Source organism: Aphelocoma coerulescens, chromosome 5 (assembly GCF_041296385.1).
Source record: "Aphelocoma coerulescens isolate FSJ_1873_10779 chromosome 5, UR_Acoe_1.0, whole genome shotgun sequence".
In the NCBI taxonomy this organism is placed as follows: Eukaryota; Metazoa; Chordata; class Aves; order Passeriformes; family Corvidae; genus Aphelocoma; species Aphelocoma coerulescens.
In genome coordinates this window covers 796,489-815,081 of record NC_091019.1, presented here as the reverse complement: position 1 = coordinate 815,081, position 18,593 = coordinate 796,489, and the positions used below count along the sequence as shown (strand labels likewise).

The following is an 18,593-nucleotide window of genomic DNA, read 5'->3' as shown; positions in this document are numbered from 1 at the left end:
GGTACCTACTATTGAAAACAGCTTGGAAATAAGACTCTGAGCATGGCCACTGATAAGATTATAACTGTAATATGATCTAATAAAACTTTACCAGTAAATATTAACAGAGGGTTGATTAAATTTCAGCTAGATTAATAATTGTTCTCAGTCTATAAAACAACGCATTTTATTCTTACGCATTGAAATTTCCCTTCACAGCGAGACATATTTACTATCACCAAGGATATTGCACTGGAAAAATTTACTGTGAAAAGCACATTTCCCAATGATTCTCAAGCTTAGAGCAAGCTGTTGATTTGAATCACTGCATCTCTGCAGCCTGGCTAACACAGAACCAGCATTCTCACAAGGTACAGTAACAAAGTTACAGGGATGGTCTTTCACGAGTACGCGTTCAGCACTCAGTTTATGGTCTCTATTTGCTGTTTTCCTCAAAATTAAATACTTTTTTCCAGCCCGGTGATTAACTAAGTATCCAGCTAACTCCCCTTCTGGGTTAATATTTCACTGCTGACTGATAGAAGCTGGAATAGTGACTGGGTTTTATTCATTTCACACAGTATCTCGGTGGACTTGGCTCAAAACAGCATGATCATTGCTTACTTATAAAATCTCCAGCAGCAGAGCCACAGCAAATAGACTTCAAAAGTAAAAATCTCATTCTGTTCTGATCATATGTATTTGCATTTATAAAACATATTTACACTTGTTAGCATCAAGTCACATGTGTGGTGACCATGTTGCCATTCCTCAACTCCAGCATGCTGTCACAATGCAGCAATGTAGAACCACTTGGTTCAGAATCAGAATGCCCTTTGTGACTAGGTACAGATTTTTTTTAGTGACAAGCCATGCCTAAATTAGCAGAAAGGGAACATCTCAGCCACTTTCAAAACAGTTACAGACAACTTTGAAGGACTCTGAAACTAAAGGCTGTATAACTTTCATATACAGGAAAGAACAAAGGTTGCATCACTTGCCTTTAGGGAGGAGCAAGTCCTTTCTCATGTTGGAGAATACACGTGAAGGTTTACATGGGCATTGTAGAAACTCAAGCAAATTTCTGGGATAAAGAAAAGTATTTCTAGCATGACTGCAGCAATTTATCCAATTCCTAAGGTATGCTGAGTTTAAAGTTGACCAGTTGACCCCAGATGTATTGGTAGGAAGGCAAAGAGAATAAATACTTCCGGACTACTACCAATCTCTACAATGTAGTGCAAGAAGTAAATTACATTTTGTTTAGCTGCATGTCACCATGGACAAAGCTGTGCATGTGAAGTGGCTCTCATTGATATACAATACTATTAGGCCTGGTGAAAAACGTAATATTCATAGAACAGTAGGGCCTCTCCAAAAGGATACAGACAACTGGGAATAGAGAAAACATGACTTTCTGTGTTCACAGTTTTGTGTTAAAACCTTGGTTATGAGAAGCCCAAAAAAGAGCTGTGTACTAAACCACATGTTTTGCAGTTAGGGACTTCTCTGTTCATCTTTCAGGACGGAATTGTTCCCCAGGAGGGTATTACAGTCATAAAAGTGACTGTGAAAAGAACACTTTTCCAAAGATTCCTAAAAAATTCAGGAGTACTCTGCTGTAGAATTTCAGGCATTTCAGGGCATTTTCACATCAACCTTCAAGCATCTCTATGGGTTTGCTCAAGAGAGAGCACACGCAACATATCCAACATCTCTGTTTGCAAAATGGCATTATTTCAGGCAGGTATATAGGAACGACGTTCTCTAAGATACAGAGGCTTAAATATAAAGAATGTCACGTTTCAGGCAATTTGAGACACTTCTCTCCTTTTATTAATTTTCCAAACATAGCTATCCAGATATTACTGAAAAGGAGACAATCTACTATAGTAGGGTAGCTCAATTTCCTAAACTAAGACCAACTTTGCAAAATAGTTGTACACTGATAATAATAAAGGACCTCTGGAAGCAATGCTAATAAAGAATTCCTATTAGAAAAATTTGGACTACCTATTCTCCTATGGTAAAGTGAGCTACAGGTCACTGAACAACTACATCAAGTCCCTAACAAGCCAGTTTCATGTCTTTGAGGTGTGCCAAGCAACCTCTCTCAGTCCGTAGTCTTCTGTAAGGATGTGCAGGTGGAGCCAGTTTCTGCCTCGTAGACGTAGGAACATCACAACAGCACCGTGGTAAACTGGAAGGTGAAGGGCAGGGCAATGCAGAGATGTGTGTCTGCACAGTGAATCCGTGTGCCGCAGCATCTTCCATCCACGGGAGCAGGAAAGCAGCTTCAGGATTGCCAGTGAAAAAAGGAAGAATTATGCAGTGCTCACGTGGCTGCCATCGGGTGTGAGCCCCCCCAGCACAGCTCTGTGCAGGGAATTCCTCTCAGTGGCCGGAGAGCAGCATCCAGAGGCGAAATCGCAGCTGACCGTAAGCTCGCATCGCCTCTGCGTGGGCGGCCAGATCTTGGGCCAGGTGCTCAAAGAGGTTGAGCGGCTCGACCGCTCGCATTGCCGGCGGCAAGCTGATCTCTGCAGGAAGCCTCTGGTTGCCTAGGACAAAGTGCTCCAGGCGTTTCAACTGCAGGCAGCGGCGCAGGTATGCCATGATGTCCCACAGCCGCCGTGCAAATTCCCTCCTGCGCCACTGGGACAGCGGTACGGTGGTCAGCACGTGCATGACCACAGTCTTCCAGGTCGAGCTGGAAAAACCTGTGCCCCTCAGGATGCAGGTGAAGAGCTGCAGGCATTTCAGGTGCAAGCTCTCACACGGCACCTGCCTGGCGACGTGCTGGAAGAATTTTGCCTCTGCCACAGCGTACGTCTCAGGCCACGCTGTGCTTGCGATGGAGTCGGCGGGCTGGCTGCTCACAAAGATGCTGGAGCTGCCTGTCTGGGCCTCTGTGGGCTGGCTGACCGCAAAGATGTCGGAGTCCCCGTGGCGCACCCCAAACAACATCTCCACCACCAGGCTCTTCTTGCCTTTGCTCAGCCAGAATTGGCAGGACCGGCTGCGGGGCTGAAACACCAAGTGCCATGAGTACGACTGAGGCAAATGCAGCCACGAGCATCTCACCAGCTGGTAGAACCAGTGGGAGGTTTTCTCCACGTCCAGGTAGGAGCCGGTGCAGAGTGTCTCTAGGAGGCTGGGCTTCTGCTTCCACCGCAGCTCCTCCTGCGAGTGGTGCAGGAAGCACAACAGCTTCTCGCCCAGCTGCTCCCTCTCGCACGTGCACACCAGCTCCACACGGACGCAGAAGGTCCTTGCTGCCATCTGCCCTGCACTGTTCAGCTCCAGGTGGAAGGCGTGTCCCGGTGGGGGATTCAGTGGGACCAGCACGCGGTACACCCCATCCTGCTCACGGGGACTCCAACCCTCAAAGGCACTGCCCACCCCGATGGCTTCTTGAGGCACCGGGTAGAAACTATTGCTCACGCTGTCAATAAAGACACGCGTGAAGCTCTCCATCAGCTCAGCTGCCACTGAGCGACCTTTCTCCACGTCCTCGACGGGACACTGTATGCGATCCACTAATAGGATCCCTCGCTTATTCCCAGCGTCACGGGCGTCTTCTTCAATTCCACCACGGCTGCCTTTGCCCTTGCCAGCATAGCCTTCTTTTTCACTGGTAGCCACATGACCTTGTTCTCCTTCTTTTGCATCTTCATTCTTCTCTCCATTCGCATTTGCATCACCCTGTTTCTCATCTCTGTTTGCAACACTGGTCTCTTCATTTCCAAGGTGAGTGGTTTTTTCCTCAGTTGCAGCAAACCCACTGTGGTCTATTGCCTTCCCACCATCACTGGTGTCTTCCTGCCCAATCCAATCACTGCTTTGTTGTTCACTGGCATCACTGCTTTCCTGCACCTTCACATCTGCTTTTTCTTCCTTTCCATCTACCTCGTATACTCCTTTATTTACATCATCACTGTTGCCTGCCTTCATATACGCATCATCGGTTTTTTCTTCATTTCCATCTCCGTCTTCCTTTCCAGCATCCTTGTCTGGCTCCACCTTCACATCCTTGTTTTCTCCTTCATTTACTTCATCTAGGTCTTCCACACCTCCAGTAACATTGCCAGGTTCTTGTTCATTTCCTTCGGCAGTATTGTATCCTGGCATATTCCCATCACTCCAGCCTTCATCTTTCTTTGCATCATGGCCATCGTCACTTTTAACATCACTGTCTTTCTTCAACTTCACATCTTCATCTCGTTCATTGGCATCATCATCGTCTCCTTCATTTGCAGCCACAGGACTGCCTTCTCCTTCATTTCCACTGCCGCTGTCATCTGCCTCCACAGTCACATCTATGGTTTCTCCATCTCCCTTGGAATCCAAACTGTCTTCTTCCTTTTCTTTTTCCTTCTCCTCTCCCAAGGTCTTGCAGGAGCTCTGGTCCTTGCCGCTGCTGTTGGTTTCGCTGGCTTCAGGACTCCTCCTGCAGCTAAACCACAGGCCCAAGAGGAGCAGGAGTCCAGCAAGAGCCCAGAATGGCCACTGCTGCAGGGCACCAAAGAGCAGGGCTCCCCAGCCCTCGTCCTGCTGCTCCAGGGGCCCTTGCTCCAGCTCCTGCAGCAGCCGAGCCATCTCGCGGTCAAGCAGCTCCTCACGCTCCTGCATTCGCCGGTGCGTGGCCTCATCCAGCCCATCCCCAGCTGGCTGGGGGTACTGGATCAGGCTTTGCACGAGCACGAAGAGCAATGACAATAAAGCCATGGTCTGCAAGAGGACACACAGAAGGGGTTCAGTAGGGCCAGCATGGAGGCAGCCAGTGGGGGGCAGGAGCCACAGGGACGTGGCAGCAGGAAGGAGAGGGCCCCCGGCAGCTGGCAGGAGGCAAGGCCTGCACCGCTGCCCCAGCAAGCACCGAGCCTGAGCAAGGCACTCCCAACCAGGGGCTGGGCCCTGGATGCAGGGACAGAACACACGCCCCGGGTGCCGGCGCTTCTGCCCCAGCCCTCCCCCAGCCCTGCCTCCCCACCGCCTGTGTGCACTCACCGCTTGCCCAGGCTCTACTGGGGCAGCGGCAACCCATGGGGCCTTTAATAGCTGCCCCCATTGTGACACGGCCCCTGTGCTGTCACAGGCCCCAGAGCGCATCACAGGCCAGCCCCACCCACCATCCCCAGCCCGGGAACTCATCATGGCCCTGGGCACCCAAAGCCTCAAGAGACACAAAGTGCAGACCCATCAGTCGTGAACCTGGGAACCCCAGAGCTTCCCTGTACAAAGCAGGCACAAGCGCCCTCCCACACAAACCCTTGTCAAATATAAATATGGGTGACATGATCCATGGATGCTCTTGGTATATAGGTGTAAGCTTTTATTTAATCTTGGAGGGGGACATTTTTTATTAATAATATTTATATTGATTACTTTTGGGGCAGTATGTCATATAGGCTAATGTTTTGTTACAGATTTAGTGAGAAATCTTTCTGAAAGAAATCCAGGCTGCTTGAATGATGCACAGGAAGATCTAACACCCTCCTTTAAGAGGCTCAGTAAGTTAATTACAAAATTTTGGTGTCTTCAGCAACCTCTCAGCTCTTAAAACTCTATGGTTCAACACAGTGCAAAATTCTGGGATAGCCAGGATTTTGTTCAGAAAGTAGAATGTCTCCTTTTTCAAATTTGTAGCAAAGATGTACATCTGTCACTCCCACCATCTTCAAAATTGTCTGCCTTAAACAGAGTTAACCAATCTCTCTGACTTGTTTGATGTTGCGCTGGTTAAATAAAGGAAATTCTGACTCTTTCTGCTATCTCTGTGTATTTATCTCCAAAGGACTGTGAGTACGGAAGAGTCATCCCCTATATTCCTCAGCTCTTCTTTGGGGAACTCACCTAGAAATGGAACTGCAGAAATGGGGAGGGAGGAAAAAGAAACAGGATGTGAATCGAGCACCTGCATAGTGACCACAGATGTCCACTGCTAGACAGACACTGACGTCAGGCAGATCGTGCCCTCCAAATAGTGCTCAGAAAGAGAACAAGTTTGGGATTTCTGAAACTGCTCTGAATTGGATTTGCTTAAACAGATGTCATTAGTAAAAGTAATCAAAGAAAGAGTTTTGATCCCTCTTCCAAGCTGATGCCACTTATCATGTCTCTTCCCTGCATTCTTCTAGGGAAGCTGTTTTTGATGTTGTCCCGTCCTTCTTTTTATAAGAGAGCAAAAATCCTTTGTTAAGTATTACTCTTTCAGTTTTGTTTCCTCTCATCTTCTGAGATACAGTAAAGTGAACATTCAGCAGAATAGTTTTGTATTTTTTGAATACAATTCTTCTTTTATCCAATTGAGGCCCTTCTGTGATCATGAAAAAACAGCCTCCAGTCAGTGACATCAACAGTTTACACTCATAAGAGCTTGACATGGGTCAGTTCTCCAAGGTTATTCTTAGTTCAACTGCTATGTAAGCTGTTGATGTCACTGACTGGAGGCTGCTCTTCAGGACATGATATATATGATAATTATATGACAGAAAATGCAACATAGAGTTGAATCTGACCTTCAAGTTCACTAGCTTAAAAAAGGAAAAAAAATGTCTGCAAGAAATTTGCTGCTTTTCCCATTACTAAGATGTAATAAATGCCTTCAAGTTTATACTCAGTCGACGGCATATACACATGGACAGCAGCACCCATCCATCTTCAAGCTAGGGTACATTTTAAGTCTCAATGATCACTGCCTCCAGAAAGCATTTTTGAGACAAAACAGGCAAAGTCTTTTGCATATCTAGACAATCATCCAATACTAGGATCTTCACTCTCACATAAACACTTCATGTTTTTCCATAGAGGAATCTGAGATAGATTTTTCTGACAAATAACAGACCACCAAAAATTAATGAAACGACAAACAAGGGAAAAGCACCACTTCCTCACTCAGCACATTTTCCTTGATTTTCATTAAGCATTCAGATTTACAGACGCTGATATTGCCACAAGAGCAGTTTTTTTCTGGTTTTACTTCCTCTTCTAGTAGAGCAAGCACAGCTGCAAAATGCAAGCTCATTTCTAGGCTCTCTTACACATCACCAGTTTACCACATTCCAACCAGTCATAGCTGTGCAACACCCCGTCAGGGTACTGGGATTACTGCAGTGTCACAGACAGCTTAAGTGAGCTGTACAGTTTTAACTACGTTTTAGATGTATAATTAAATGATGCATGACATGGAAATAAGCCAGCTGTACTGAAACTGAACAAACTAACTGCTGTGATGCAACAGTTAAGCATCTCATCAGTTATAAAATGAAACAGGTTTAAAGCAAAAGCAATATAGAGAACAGAATGCTTGACACTGTTAAATAGCATGTTCAAAGGATAATTTTTGAACATTAAGGAAATGTACTCACCCAGTCAAATTTTCAAAAGAATTCCTGGCACCAAAATGTTCTCTGTTTGCTTTTTCACCATGTTTTAAGAATGGATCACTCTTAGGGGGAAGAAAATCCTGTGTGCAAAACACTGCGGGAAACTAAACAATCCTTAAACATGGCTAATTGCCACGTGGAGCTGATGGTTTAGCACGGTCATCCTTCAGCAGAGGAGAAAGAACTGCCTGTCTTTAGTTTACTTAGGTAAGATGAAAAAAGTGAGGAGTGTGAATTTGATCTCGCTTCAATTTACTTCAGTGGAAAAACTCTTGCCATGACTTCAGTGAGAGTGAGACTGCACCTTAATTCATTCTATATGGAGAAAAACAAACCAGCTGAGAATAATGCTTTTGTTTATTAGATTTAAATTACTACCATAGTCGTTTTGAACAGTGCTAAGTAAATCCTGCTTTAAAAGCCAAACCTTGCCTTCAGTCGTGCTTATTCCTCTGTACTGTGTCACAGTGCAGGATTCCTGGTCCTCTGACCAAGTCACGGCTGTCAAAGTAAGCATGGTTTGCTCTGGGGAATGGCCACATTCCCACACGGGAATGATACATGTTTGTGGATATCACTGGTGACAATGCCCAAATCTGGCCTGGTGCATGCCCCCCAGCCAAGAAACTAGGGTGCACGCTTTGGTAATATAAATGCATTCACTGAGAACACAGACTACACTTACTGAAATGTCCATGAAAAGCAGCCAAGTAAATCAAATCAATAGGGTTAAATTTGCAATTTCTCTCTTTCTGCAGGAAAATTTTAGGATAGCCACAAATTGAGAAAAATTTGATTTTTTTTCTTCTTTTTCTCAGAAGGCAATCAACATTCTGGGTCTGGCTATTCTTTACTTCTCCCTATGAAGTAAAATCTAAAAAGACACACACGATATTTATGGAAGGACCTCCCAATGAATTAGGAAAAATTATTACTCAGAAGATAAAACAGAAACAAGACTGTCTACACTGTATGAATTAAACATACGAGAATTAGGACACAGAGCCTTCCATTCTTTAGTAACAGAACTGATGCTGTCCTGAAAATGACATGAATGAATTAGACTGGTGTATGAAAACCTTCTGCATCTGCTCTAGAGGTTGGAATGAGGATGTTAAATGAGGCAGCAGACAACAAGGATGTGCTGCTTAGGGAAGCTGTGGTTGTGGAGTTCTGCAGTTTGGATGAAGGTCACAGGTTATCTCCATCTACATGAAAATGAGTGATAAATACACACTGTCGGTCTTAAGACTGAAAGAGTACTAGGCAAAGAGAGTTAAAATATGGAATATTACTCAAAATCATCCCCTGGTTTTCTAAAGATCCTAATCTTCTATTAGAAGACAGTTTGTTACCTTCTCCTAATATTAAAACTACAGTAATAAAAGCACCTCAATCTTGTAGAAGTATCTAAGATACACAGATTAAGTAAGGTATATGCACTGAGAGCACCCTAAAAACATCACAAGAGGAGTGACAATTTCTGGGATAGTAATGACATGAACAAGTATCTAACTTAAGTCTGAGTGAATAAGAGTATTTTTCAACTAATGGATATGGGAAAATGTGAAAAGATGAGATACGTGATTAAAGATCATAGTGGATTTGATTAACACAGGTGGAGAATATATGACTTTGACTCTGTACTACAACGTATTTTAATTGATTTGTGTGTAGTTTTAGTTTTATACATGCACAGTTTTTTAGAACACATCTTTAGACTGGGACAAACAATAAAGGAAATCCATTGTACGACTTTACATTGATCCCGACATCACTCACTGGAATATCTTAACATTTCCTGCACAGATTCCCATTCGTTAAGATGACGACCTTGAGAAGAAGGAAACCTATAGCTGCCATTCAGAGAAGGTCTAAAATTTTAATTGCTGTTTGAACACAAAGGAGCTTTGACATGCTGTGGTTTATTGAAGCACTCCTGCAGTTATAGACACATCTTTAACCACCCTACCCTCTCCCTCTTCCTCCATCCACCACTGATTGATGCAACTGGAAAATTCAGTAACTGCAAAGTCCTGCTTACTTCCAGCTCTCCTGCCCCAGCAAATGCTCAGCTCTTCTGGGAAGATGGAGCTATGCCATAAACTCATTGCACATGAAAGGAGACGAAACCTTCCCTTCAAAGACACGTGTGACCAGGTTTTTGGAACTGCCTGACGTGGCCAGTTCTCATCTGTTTTCCATAAAGAAGGAGAAGAGCCCTGTATTCTCCTCTTCATGATAGTTCAAGTATTAATTCCAAAGAACAGAGATGCCAGGACTTGTCAGTGACATGACTAACAATTTTATGACAACTGGCAAAACAGTTCATTTCTCCTACATCTTATTCTCAGAAACCTTGGAATTGTTTTGTCTGAAAGATTTGGGGGGAGGAAGGTAGACTTAATTCTCACAACTATATTAAATACTCAGTATATGTGATATCCTGTTGTCAACACACAAATATATAGTTTGATTATGATAAGCCATACTGGAATCATTTACAGTACATAAGTGTGAAAAAACAGCATTAAATTTTTTCTTGTTCCATGTGGAAAAATATACACCTTCCAACCCCCCAAGAAAGTAAGACAAAGCACAATAAATTCTGGTAATTCTCTTTCTTCCGACTTTTCAGTTCCATCACAGCTCTCAAAATTAAGATTTATGTGCTATTTTGCATCTGCATCTGTTGTTGATTTTCCCCCCCTACGGGGATATAGGTGAATAAGTTTGGACAGGAAACGGTATCCCTCAAGCCAAACTGAAAGGTTTATAAAGTTGCTAATAAAAGTTTGGGTCAGGGCCTAAATATCAATCATCTGCTCATCATCTTTTTAAACGAGCTCAGGCATTTCCCCAACTGTTCCCAGCAGGTCTCTGCCACTATTTTAAACTAAGATTTCAGCCATTTTTTTTCCCCTGTGTTGACCTCAATAATTTTTCTTTCTCCCCCTCTTTACCTGCCAAAGGCATCCATCAGGATTTTGCCAAAGGCTATCTGCTTTTGAAGTTGAGAGGAATTCACTAATCGTGAGTGTCAAATCCACAATAAATGCCGTCGCCATGTGGTACATGCTGCTTTTGGGAATTATCTCAAAAGGCCTGGCTGTGAGAAGGCCGGCTGTATGTTAGGAGGGTTTTACTGCTAACTTTCGTAACTCACGTCAGGTCTTTCAGTTTCTCTATTCATTGGCTTCAGTGAGTGCAACTGTTTCCCAAAGTAATAAAAATGTTGTCAAGATCCCTTGATCTTGCTTCCTCTGTCTCTCTCACACAAACACATCCAAACACATTTATATACACAGTGGAATAGCATGCCCAGTGGCACGCAAATCTAGCAAAAGAGAAGCTTGTAAATAAATAGCAAGTCATTCTGCTTACTCAATAAATTTCTCTGGGTGTTAAACTCATGATAAACATATCATAAGCCCCAATGAAGGCTTTACAGCCTGTCCCATCACACCATCCTGAGTGTAACTCTGCAATGCATAGGAAGACATAAGTTTGAAAAACAGAGCAGAAATAGCTCCCATAAGGGCAAGGTGCTGACACAGCTGAAACATAACTAATGGGAGAGCACTTGTTTTCACTAAAGAAGAAAGTATCAGTGACACACCTCTGTGCCTGTGCAGGTGTGCTGTACATTCAAAGCAAAAAGAAATCTACCTTCTTTAAAAGCTTGTCCGTTAATACATAAATATGTCTGTGTTGAAATCCCTCGGTACCATTCTTAACAAGAACTACACACAAGACTAAGAAATTCTGCAGAGAAACACGCTTTTGTGATCCAAAGAGGCAAGGAGAAAGAAAACCACCTATGAAGAGTTTAACATACCCACTTAGTGATAGAAAAAGAATTATTACAAAAATAAATGTCAGTCCCCTTGAAACACTTGAGTCAGCTCTCTCAACTTCCTCTGATGCTGTAGGAAGGTGTGAACGTCCTCCATGTCTCACATCATCCCCACCAGCCACATAGGAATGTCTCCAATGCACCTCAGAGTGTTTCAAGTACCACTCCCCTCTAATTTATGTAGAGTCTGTTAACATCCTCTTGGAGCAAACAGAAATAATACTTTTAAAAGACAGTTATACTTCAGAAACATGTGCCCCGACACAACAAAAAGCCCAGATTTTAATACTGCCCCGAGGCAGAATTCATCCATCTTTAAGGCTTCTATTATGTATTTCCTGGTTAGTAATACAAAAGAACTGCTGGCAGTATCACATCAAAACGAAAGTGGCAGAATCAGAAAAACTTCTGAAAAGTTTACCTTTATAGGAAAGCTTCAGTCTTGGGATATTTTGTTTTGACATTCCAGTGACTGGAAGGAACAGCATCACTAAAGACAGCAGGCTGCAGGCACGTGGCACTTGCAAAGCTCTCATTCTGCTCTCCTCTTCTGTATCTTCTTTTGTACTATGGTGAAGTATCTCCCCACTTTTCAAACAATCCAAGTTTTATCTGGAAGAAAAAAAGAAAACATCTGCAGATCTGCTTTACTGCATAAGTAACAATTCTGTAAGCAAGCCAGACCTATCTTTAAGGAGCACCTCAGTTAATTTCTTTGCTACAAAAGTATTTTTCCTCTAGTACAAGTAAATATGTTTTGTTTCCTTAATACTAAACTTACACATTTTGACATTGGAAAAATATGTAAACTTTTCAGACACCAGTGTCTAGCCTAGCTAAAGTTTAAGCACAAATTAAATTAATGCAGTATCCATAAAAAGAACATCTGACATTCAAAAGTGACCATGCAACTTGATAGTTAATACCAGTCCATTGGATATCTTATATGTTTTATAGCTCTTTTTGTCTCAGTACAACAGCTATTGTGTGTTTATGCTATGACTAGAATGAACTGTAATGTCTCAGATGCCATGGGGGTACAAGCTGAGTTAACAGTGAGTACATATCCATATCCATCAAAAACTTTTCATAAATAAACTAAGAAAACTGGACAGAGCAAGCAGTTGTGTTTAGTTTTAATAGAGAAAAAAGTCAAAGCGGATGATGGATTTAAAAGTGCTTTCAGTATGATATTTCCAGCAGAATAACTGCCTCAACTCATCCACCAAAATGTCCTATAAACTTTAATGAGTGTTTCAGGCTGGGGTCAATAGGCTGATATGGGATTTTGTTAGCACAGTGTGCAACTAAGCCAGCTTTGCAACACTTTTCACTTAGTAAGAATCATTCGTAGTCCATAAATCTTAAAGTGTTTTACAAACGAAAGCAATTATCACTGCCCTTATTTTCCCTATGCAAAAACGGAACCATAAAGCTGCAATGAACCTATTTCCTCAAGGTCACACAGCCAGCACAGGAGTTGAAAAGAAAACAGCAACAGCAGTCCTGCTGTCCTTTGTACCCAGCTATCAAGGATCCCTTTTGCCCAATAACTCGACTTTTGCATGTGAAATTATTTGAAACGGCATCTTGAGTTCTGAAGGCAAAACTTCACGGTTAATAAATCACAGAGATCAGAGTATGAAAATATTTGTGAGACCAGATCCTTCCCCCTGCAAGTGCCTGATGCTAGAGGCCAAGGGAGATGGCTGGTGAAATGACAAATGTCAGTGTTTGAGTAATGCTGGAAAACCAAGGAGTAAGGAAATGTTATGGTTAGTCGAGAGATTAATGGCTCATGATGTGCCATGAAAATTCTTTTCTGAAAGGTACTGGAGCTGCCTGATTAAAAGAGCAATCCTAGTGCCCACAGCAGCCAGCACTTGCACAGACACCAAAGGAGAGGTTCCTCGCAAGTCCATGAGAGATGCAGCACAGCTTGTGGCCCCTGAGCCTTTCCACTGGTCTGTTATTTGAACTCCTGCAGCACTAGGTCTTGCAATTCTGTGAGCTACAGCAGCACCCAGAACCAATTCAGCACCTCCTGATACAGGCAGTTCATCCTTCCTGGCATGAAAGGATGGAAACAGAATCCCTTCAGTTCTCTCTGACACAGGAAATCTTGCTCAGATGGGCTTTCTGAGCCTCCAGACTTTCGCTCAGTAGCAAAAGACAAGGAAGTGTGCAAGAAAAGCATGATGGTGAAAAAGAGGGAAACAATCCGTAAAATCCCCAAAGCATAATTCCTATTGCAGAACACTAAGCTTCTTTCTTCTCAGTCCCCTCTTCAACACTCATATTCAGTGTCTGAATGCACTACTCTTGGCCAAGCGTGAGTACACGTTCATGAAATGACATGGAGAGAAAACAGACAAACATGAAATGCCTGTTTCATCTTTCTCTTCCCTTTATTACAGTATCAGATCCTAAGAGAACACCCTTAACTTCTTCTGTGCCAACACATCTATTTGAGGGTGGACCACGAAGGACGGAAGTGGATTAGACCATCCCAGGGTTAAATCGCCTTTAAGAAATTTATTTAGAGGTGAAAAAGGGGAAAAGAAGGAGAGGGGAGGAGGGGGAAGAATATGTGAAAATGAGACACCAGCCCTGTTCATCTTCAGCAGGATGATAGTGACAAACCATACTTCAAAAAGAAGCAATTAAGAGGGAGCCAGTCTCACTGCAAGTATGTTGAGAAGTCATGGCCTGAAGGTCTGGGCCTCAGCCAACAGGGAACTCACCAAAGGATATGGGGCTCATTTTCTTGAGGCAAATTACTGTGAAGAATCAGGACTAAATTTGACTAAAAAACCAGTTGTGTCAATGCACTGTCATTTGCTGAATTGATTGAGAATCAGCACCAAACTCGGGCCTTCGGCCATAGCTCACAACCTCACTTTTTCATGTAGGCTTTTTTTGCTAATGGGAACCTTCCTTTGTTTTGGTTGGTTTTTTTTTTCCTTTTCCCCTTTTATTTGAATAAAGTCTGTGAAAAACCATTTGCTTTCACAAGGCAGTTAGTTTACACTCGAGGCAGCTGCTCTGTGAGCTCGAGCCAACCCTGTCCTGTCTTTAGATTCATTGCAATCTGGCCAGATTGTCACATATATTTTTAGTTTATGATGATCCTCTAATACAATTCCACACAGAGTCCTTCCAACAGTCTAGCTCAGGTTAATGAACTTCAGGCCAACTAACTTGCCATTAATCGTCAGGAAATGCCCTTCCTCTCTGTAACACATGCAATGTCAATCAGTGTCCTGTGCTGAAAAGACCCACGGTCACGCAGCTCAGTAGCAAACAGTTCCATGGGCAGAAATAAAACATAAAACCTAAACGCAAATTTGACTCCCCCATTCCTTCCTCCCCTCAAAAGTAAGAAGAATTTGGTCAGAGAAGGAAAAATTACTGGTTTGTTCAGTTCTTCGATACTTCAGCTAAGGACCAACACATTGTAAAACCTCCTCACCATGAACAGATCCAAAATAACTGAGGAAAAAGAGTCTGAAATGAAAAATGCTGAGGCTAAAGCTGGTTTCCCACCTTGGCTTCAGCTAGGAAATAGCACCGCACTGTGTTCATTATCACCTGCAAGACCGACCAGGGAAGGAAGCCAGGCATACACCTCGCTGAAACAGGGGCATTTCCAATGGAATAAAGAAGCTTTTATTTGCCCCATGTAGGGGTGGGAGGCACAAGGCTGAGGAGGGGCTGAGCAGCCTGGCTCCATCCTGCTAGGACCTCCCTGCGGGGCCCATAAATTGGGAACAGGCCGTAGGTTAAATGCCAAAAGACAGAAAGCTGAACTGCTGGTGCCCGGCCATCCTGACAGAGAGAGGGGCTGGACCTGACTGGCACATGTGGGATGCCACATCTCTGAAATGAGGTGTCACCTCCCTGCAATTGGTCAGATTTAGTGGAGCCTATAAAACAGATTGCTCTGAAGCTACTGTCTGAAACAAGAAAACCTGGGGCCAATTTACTAAACATAATTTATTCCAGGCCCTTTGTGGCAATAAACAGAGCTCTTCAGCCTTCTCAAACACACAGACAGTAAGGAGTTCTGTGCTTATGGGAGCTTTTTCAGATCGTTCAGCTCAAACCTATCTAAATGCAAAGTCTTGCATTCACAAATACTGTGTAGTTTCCGACTTCTCCTGGCATCATGAAGTCCAGAGCTGAAAGGACTGTGACCCATCTGCAAACACACGCTTTATAAACTGTATTCGTGTAACTCTTGGTTAGTTCTGTAAAATAAAAACCTTTATGGAATTGGAGGATAATTTAAAACCTGTTTCCAACACTAGGTTTCCGAGGTCATTTTGAAATTCAGAATTTTACATTCAAATAAAGAGTTACGGCTCAGTTTTAGTGAACCTAACAGCAATGCTGCAAATTGTGACAGCTGAAAATCTAGAGCAACCCAGTCATCATAAGCTTATAAATTCATTATAAACTTAATGAGTAAGTTGCCTAGGCCACGTAGCCTCAATATCTAATTTACTATCACTGATGCTAGAGTTTTTCTTTCTTTTCCTCATCTATCCTTGTTTGAGATGATCTCGAGGTTTTATTTTGTCTATGGAGTCAGAAGCCAGCAAAAGATGTCCCTTCTAGACATCAATAAAATAGCATGAGTGGCCTGTCAGACAAACATACTGCTTTAAAAGATTTAAAACTAATCACCTACAAGAAGAAACAAAAATTACCCCGCCTACAATTCAAATTGATTGAAAGGTACCTTATCTCTTTATGATCTCTTCCTTAAGTATATGTACTTTATATACATGCACACAAATTTAAAGCATGTTACTTTAACTGCAAATATACAAATACGTGTCCAATGCATTATGTAGATGTCTCACCTTGAAATTATCACACATATTCCAAAAGAAAAATTACTATTGAGTGGTTCAAAACTATACTATAATCATGAACTGGATATTGAATTGTCTTTGTTAATAAGAGAGAAAACGATAAGCATACATGACTCAGATTAGTAACTTATAAAATCAAATAGACTAAAAATAAAATTGCATCATTAGACTTAATATTCTTAACTTAGTTCTGCAATAACAAAGATGACATTCATCCAGAGCACAATGAAACTATGTTCTTGTGCCACTTAGATAGATGGTCTGTTGATATATTATTTGGCAGAAGATGCTTTTCACTTTACCGTGTTCTATTTTATTTCATTGGCACCTCGCCGGGCGTTGCGCCGGGCGGCTCATTCGGGGACATGCGCCGGCTCCCACAGCGCCCCGCCCGCCGCCGCTCCCCGCTGCTCTCGGGAGATCGCACACCGCAGGCGGCCCAAGCCCCGTCTCGCCGACGGCCCTCGCCACCCGCCGCCCGCCGCCGCGTTCTCCCGCTCCCTACCGGCACGAAGCGGCGCCGGAATCCCTCCTGTCCTGGAAAAGGTGCGCTAAAGAAAAAAAAAATGAACTCCGAACTTTCCACAAACGTCCCAAAAAACGAAGCCGCTGTGAGGGGCTTCGAGCTGGGCCTGGTCCCTCAGGGAACGGCGCTTTCCATTGGCTGCCGGAGTAGCCAGGGCTCCTATTGGCTGCCGCACGCTGCGGCGCTTCCGATTGGCTGCTGCCCGACCCGCCGCCCCCGGGCCGCTGCTGCTGGGGGTCTCGCCAGGCGGGCTGCAGCCAGAGCAGGACACAGCGCAGCGCCAGCAGGCGTCCGGCGGTGCTCCGTGTCTGTCGGCGTCTGCACTTCAGACAGACAAATTGCATCCAAATTGCCGGCGATTTCCACCACCTGCTATTTCTCCTCTCTTTTCCTGGATGGATTTGACAGCGCTTTCTTTCCCCCCACAGAGTGGGAAAGCAAAATGCTCAGCTGCCCCTTGGCCATCTCCGCTTCCTTCCCAGCTCCAGCCTTGTCCCTCTTTCTCTCCCCTTTCCTTTGCACTAGGTTCTCCCTCCTCCTTTCCCAGGCAGCTCGCAGCAGAGACATTTCACCCACCGGCAGCACCTGCTTCCTCTCACTCCGTCCCAATTTGCCCACTTTGAACTACTGGAGCCGCCTGCCCGCGGAGCCGGACCCGCCGTGCGCCTGGGTAATGGTGGCGTGAATGATCGCAGGGATTATTGGGGTGGGCTGGGCCTGGCCAGGTGCCTGGTGCCAGCAAAACCGCTCTGTCCCTCTCCTCCTCACCCTGGGCAGGGAACAGAATACATCAGGAAAGGCCCGAGGATCGGGAGAAGGGCACAGAGAGATCACTCACCGGTCACTGGAATAAGAGACACGACTGGGGGGAATAAATTGAATTTATTGTCAAACAAATCAGAGCAAGAGAATGAGAGGTAAACCTGCAGGGCTTTAAGCCTAGGAACGAGGACTTTTTCCTCGGCAGCTCGCAGCTGTACGAGGGGGATAAAGGATCCCCCGAGCAGCGGCTCTGCCCCCCCTCAATGGGGATGTGTCCAGACCCGCCGGTCCATGCCGGGCTTCTTTTTCAATTTCTTAATGAATTAAGGGAAAACTCCCTTTAGTCACCATTTCAAAGCCTTGAATCAAGGGGAAAACGGAGCTTCCCTCTCAATTTAGACCCGTAATTGATGCATAAGGAGGGTCTCCCCTAAATATAAACCCAAAGAAAAAGTGAATCAAGGGGGACTTTTGCTCAAATTAGCCTCCTAAAATGAGGGAAAATGCAGCGTCCTCTTCACTTTCCCTCAAGAAACACCATTTTGGGGGCTTTTGGACACGTTTTTCCTCTATGAAGGTCCCTTCAAATGAGGGTCCCCCTCGATGGAACTCTTATAATGGCACATAAAGGGCTTCCCTTTAAAACCAGGGACGGTGGTGTTTTGCCCTCAGTTTTAACCTTAAGATTATGAAAATGGGGCGGTTTCCCTCAATTCAAATCCATCAAACAGCACCATAAAGGCTTTCTTCTTCCAATTAGACAGGAAAATAATGCAAAACAGTGATTCCCAGCCAACTGAGATACAAAATCATGAAAACGTTGTGTCAATTGAGACCCTCCAAACAGTAGATGAAGTGGGATCCTCCTAAGTTCAAGCACAATTAAAGAAATGGAGTGTTTTCCCCTCAATTAAAATCCTTTTTCTTCTCGTAACCCCCCCCGCCCCCCTTTTTTGGGGGGGAGGGGGGGGCGAGGCACTGGGAGCACTTCCTCCTCCTCACTGGTCGCACTTGGGGCTGCTGCACGTTGGAGAGTGGTGGGAAGTTTCCTCCCAGTTCCCTCCCAGCGTTCCCAGTATCTCTTCCAGTGCTCCCACTGGCAAAACACTGGGGGGCACTGCATGGTCTGATGATGGAGGGGTGCATTGTCGAGGATCACAGAGGGGCCCGGGGGGTCCCAGGCATCCCTGGGGGGGTTCCAG

At 44.3% G+C, this 18,593-nt stretch overlaps 1 protein-coding gene across 1 annotated transcript; it reads right to left on the bottom strand.

Annotated features, from left to right (window-relative positions):
- Positions 1 to 2,373: 2,373 nt before the first annotated feature.
- LOC138110964 (uncharacterized) lies at positions 2,374 to 17,432 on the bottom strand. Its single transcript, XM_069016108.1, has 4 exons — positions 16,609 to 17,432; positions 11,645 to 11,835; positions 3,226 to 4,710; positions 2,374 to 3,162 (listed from the first exon to the last, which is right to left on the bottom strand). Exons 3-4 carry the CDS (start codon positions 4,705 to 4,707, stop codon positions 2,374 to 2,376), a joined length of 2,271 nt encoding a protein of 756 aa, XP_068872209.1. The 5' UTR covers positions 4,708 to 4,710; positions 11,645 to 11,835; positions 16,609 to 17,432.
- Positions 17,433 to 18,593: the final 1,161 nt, after the last annotated feature.

Coding starts and splice junctions, on each gene's coding strand:
- LOC138110964 (XM_069016108.1), bottom strand. CDS start 4,707: ATGGCTTTATTGTCATTGCTCTTCGTGCTCGTGCAAAGCCTGATCCAG. Junction 3,163..3,225: donor TCTGCGTCCGTGTGGAGCTG/GTGTGCACGTGC, acceptor CACCACTCGCAG/GAGGAGCTGCGGTGGAAGCA.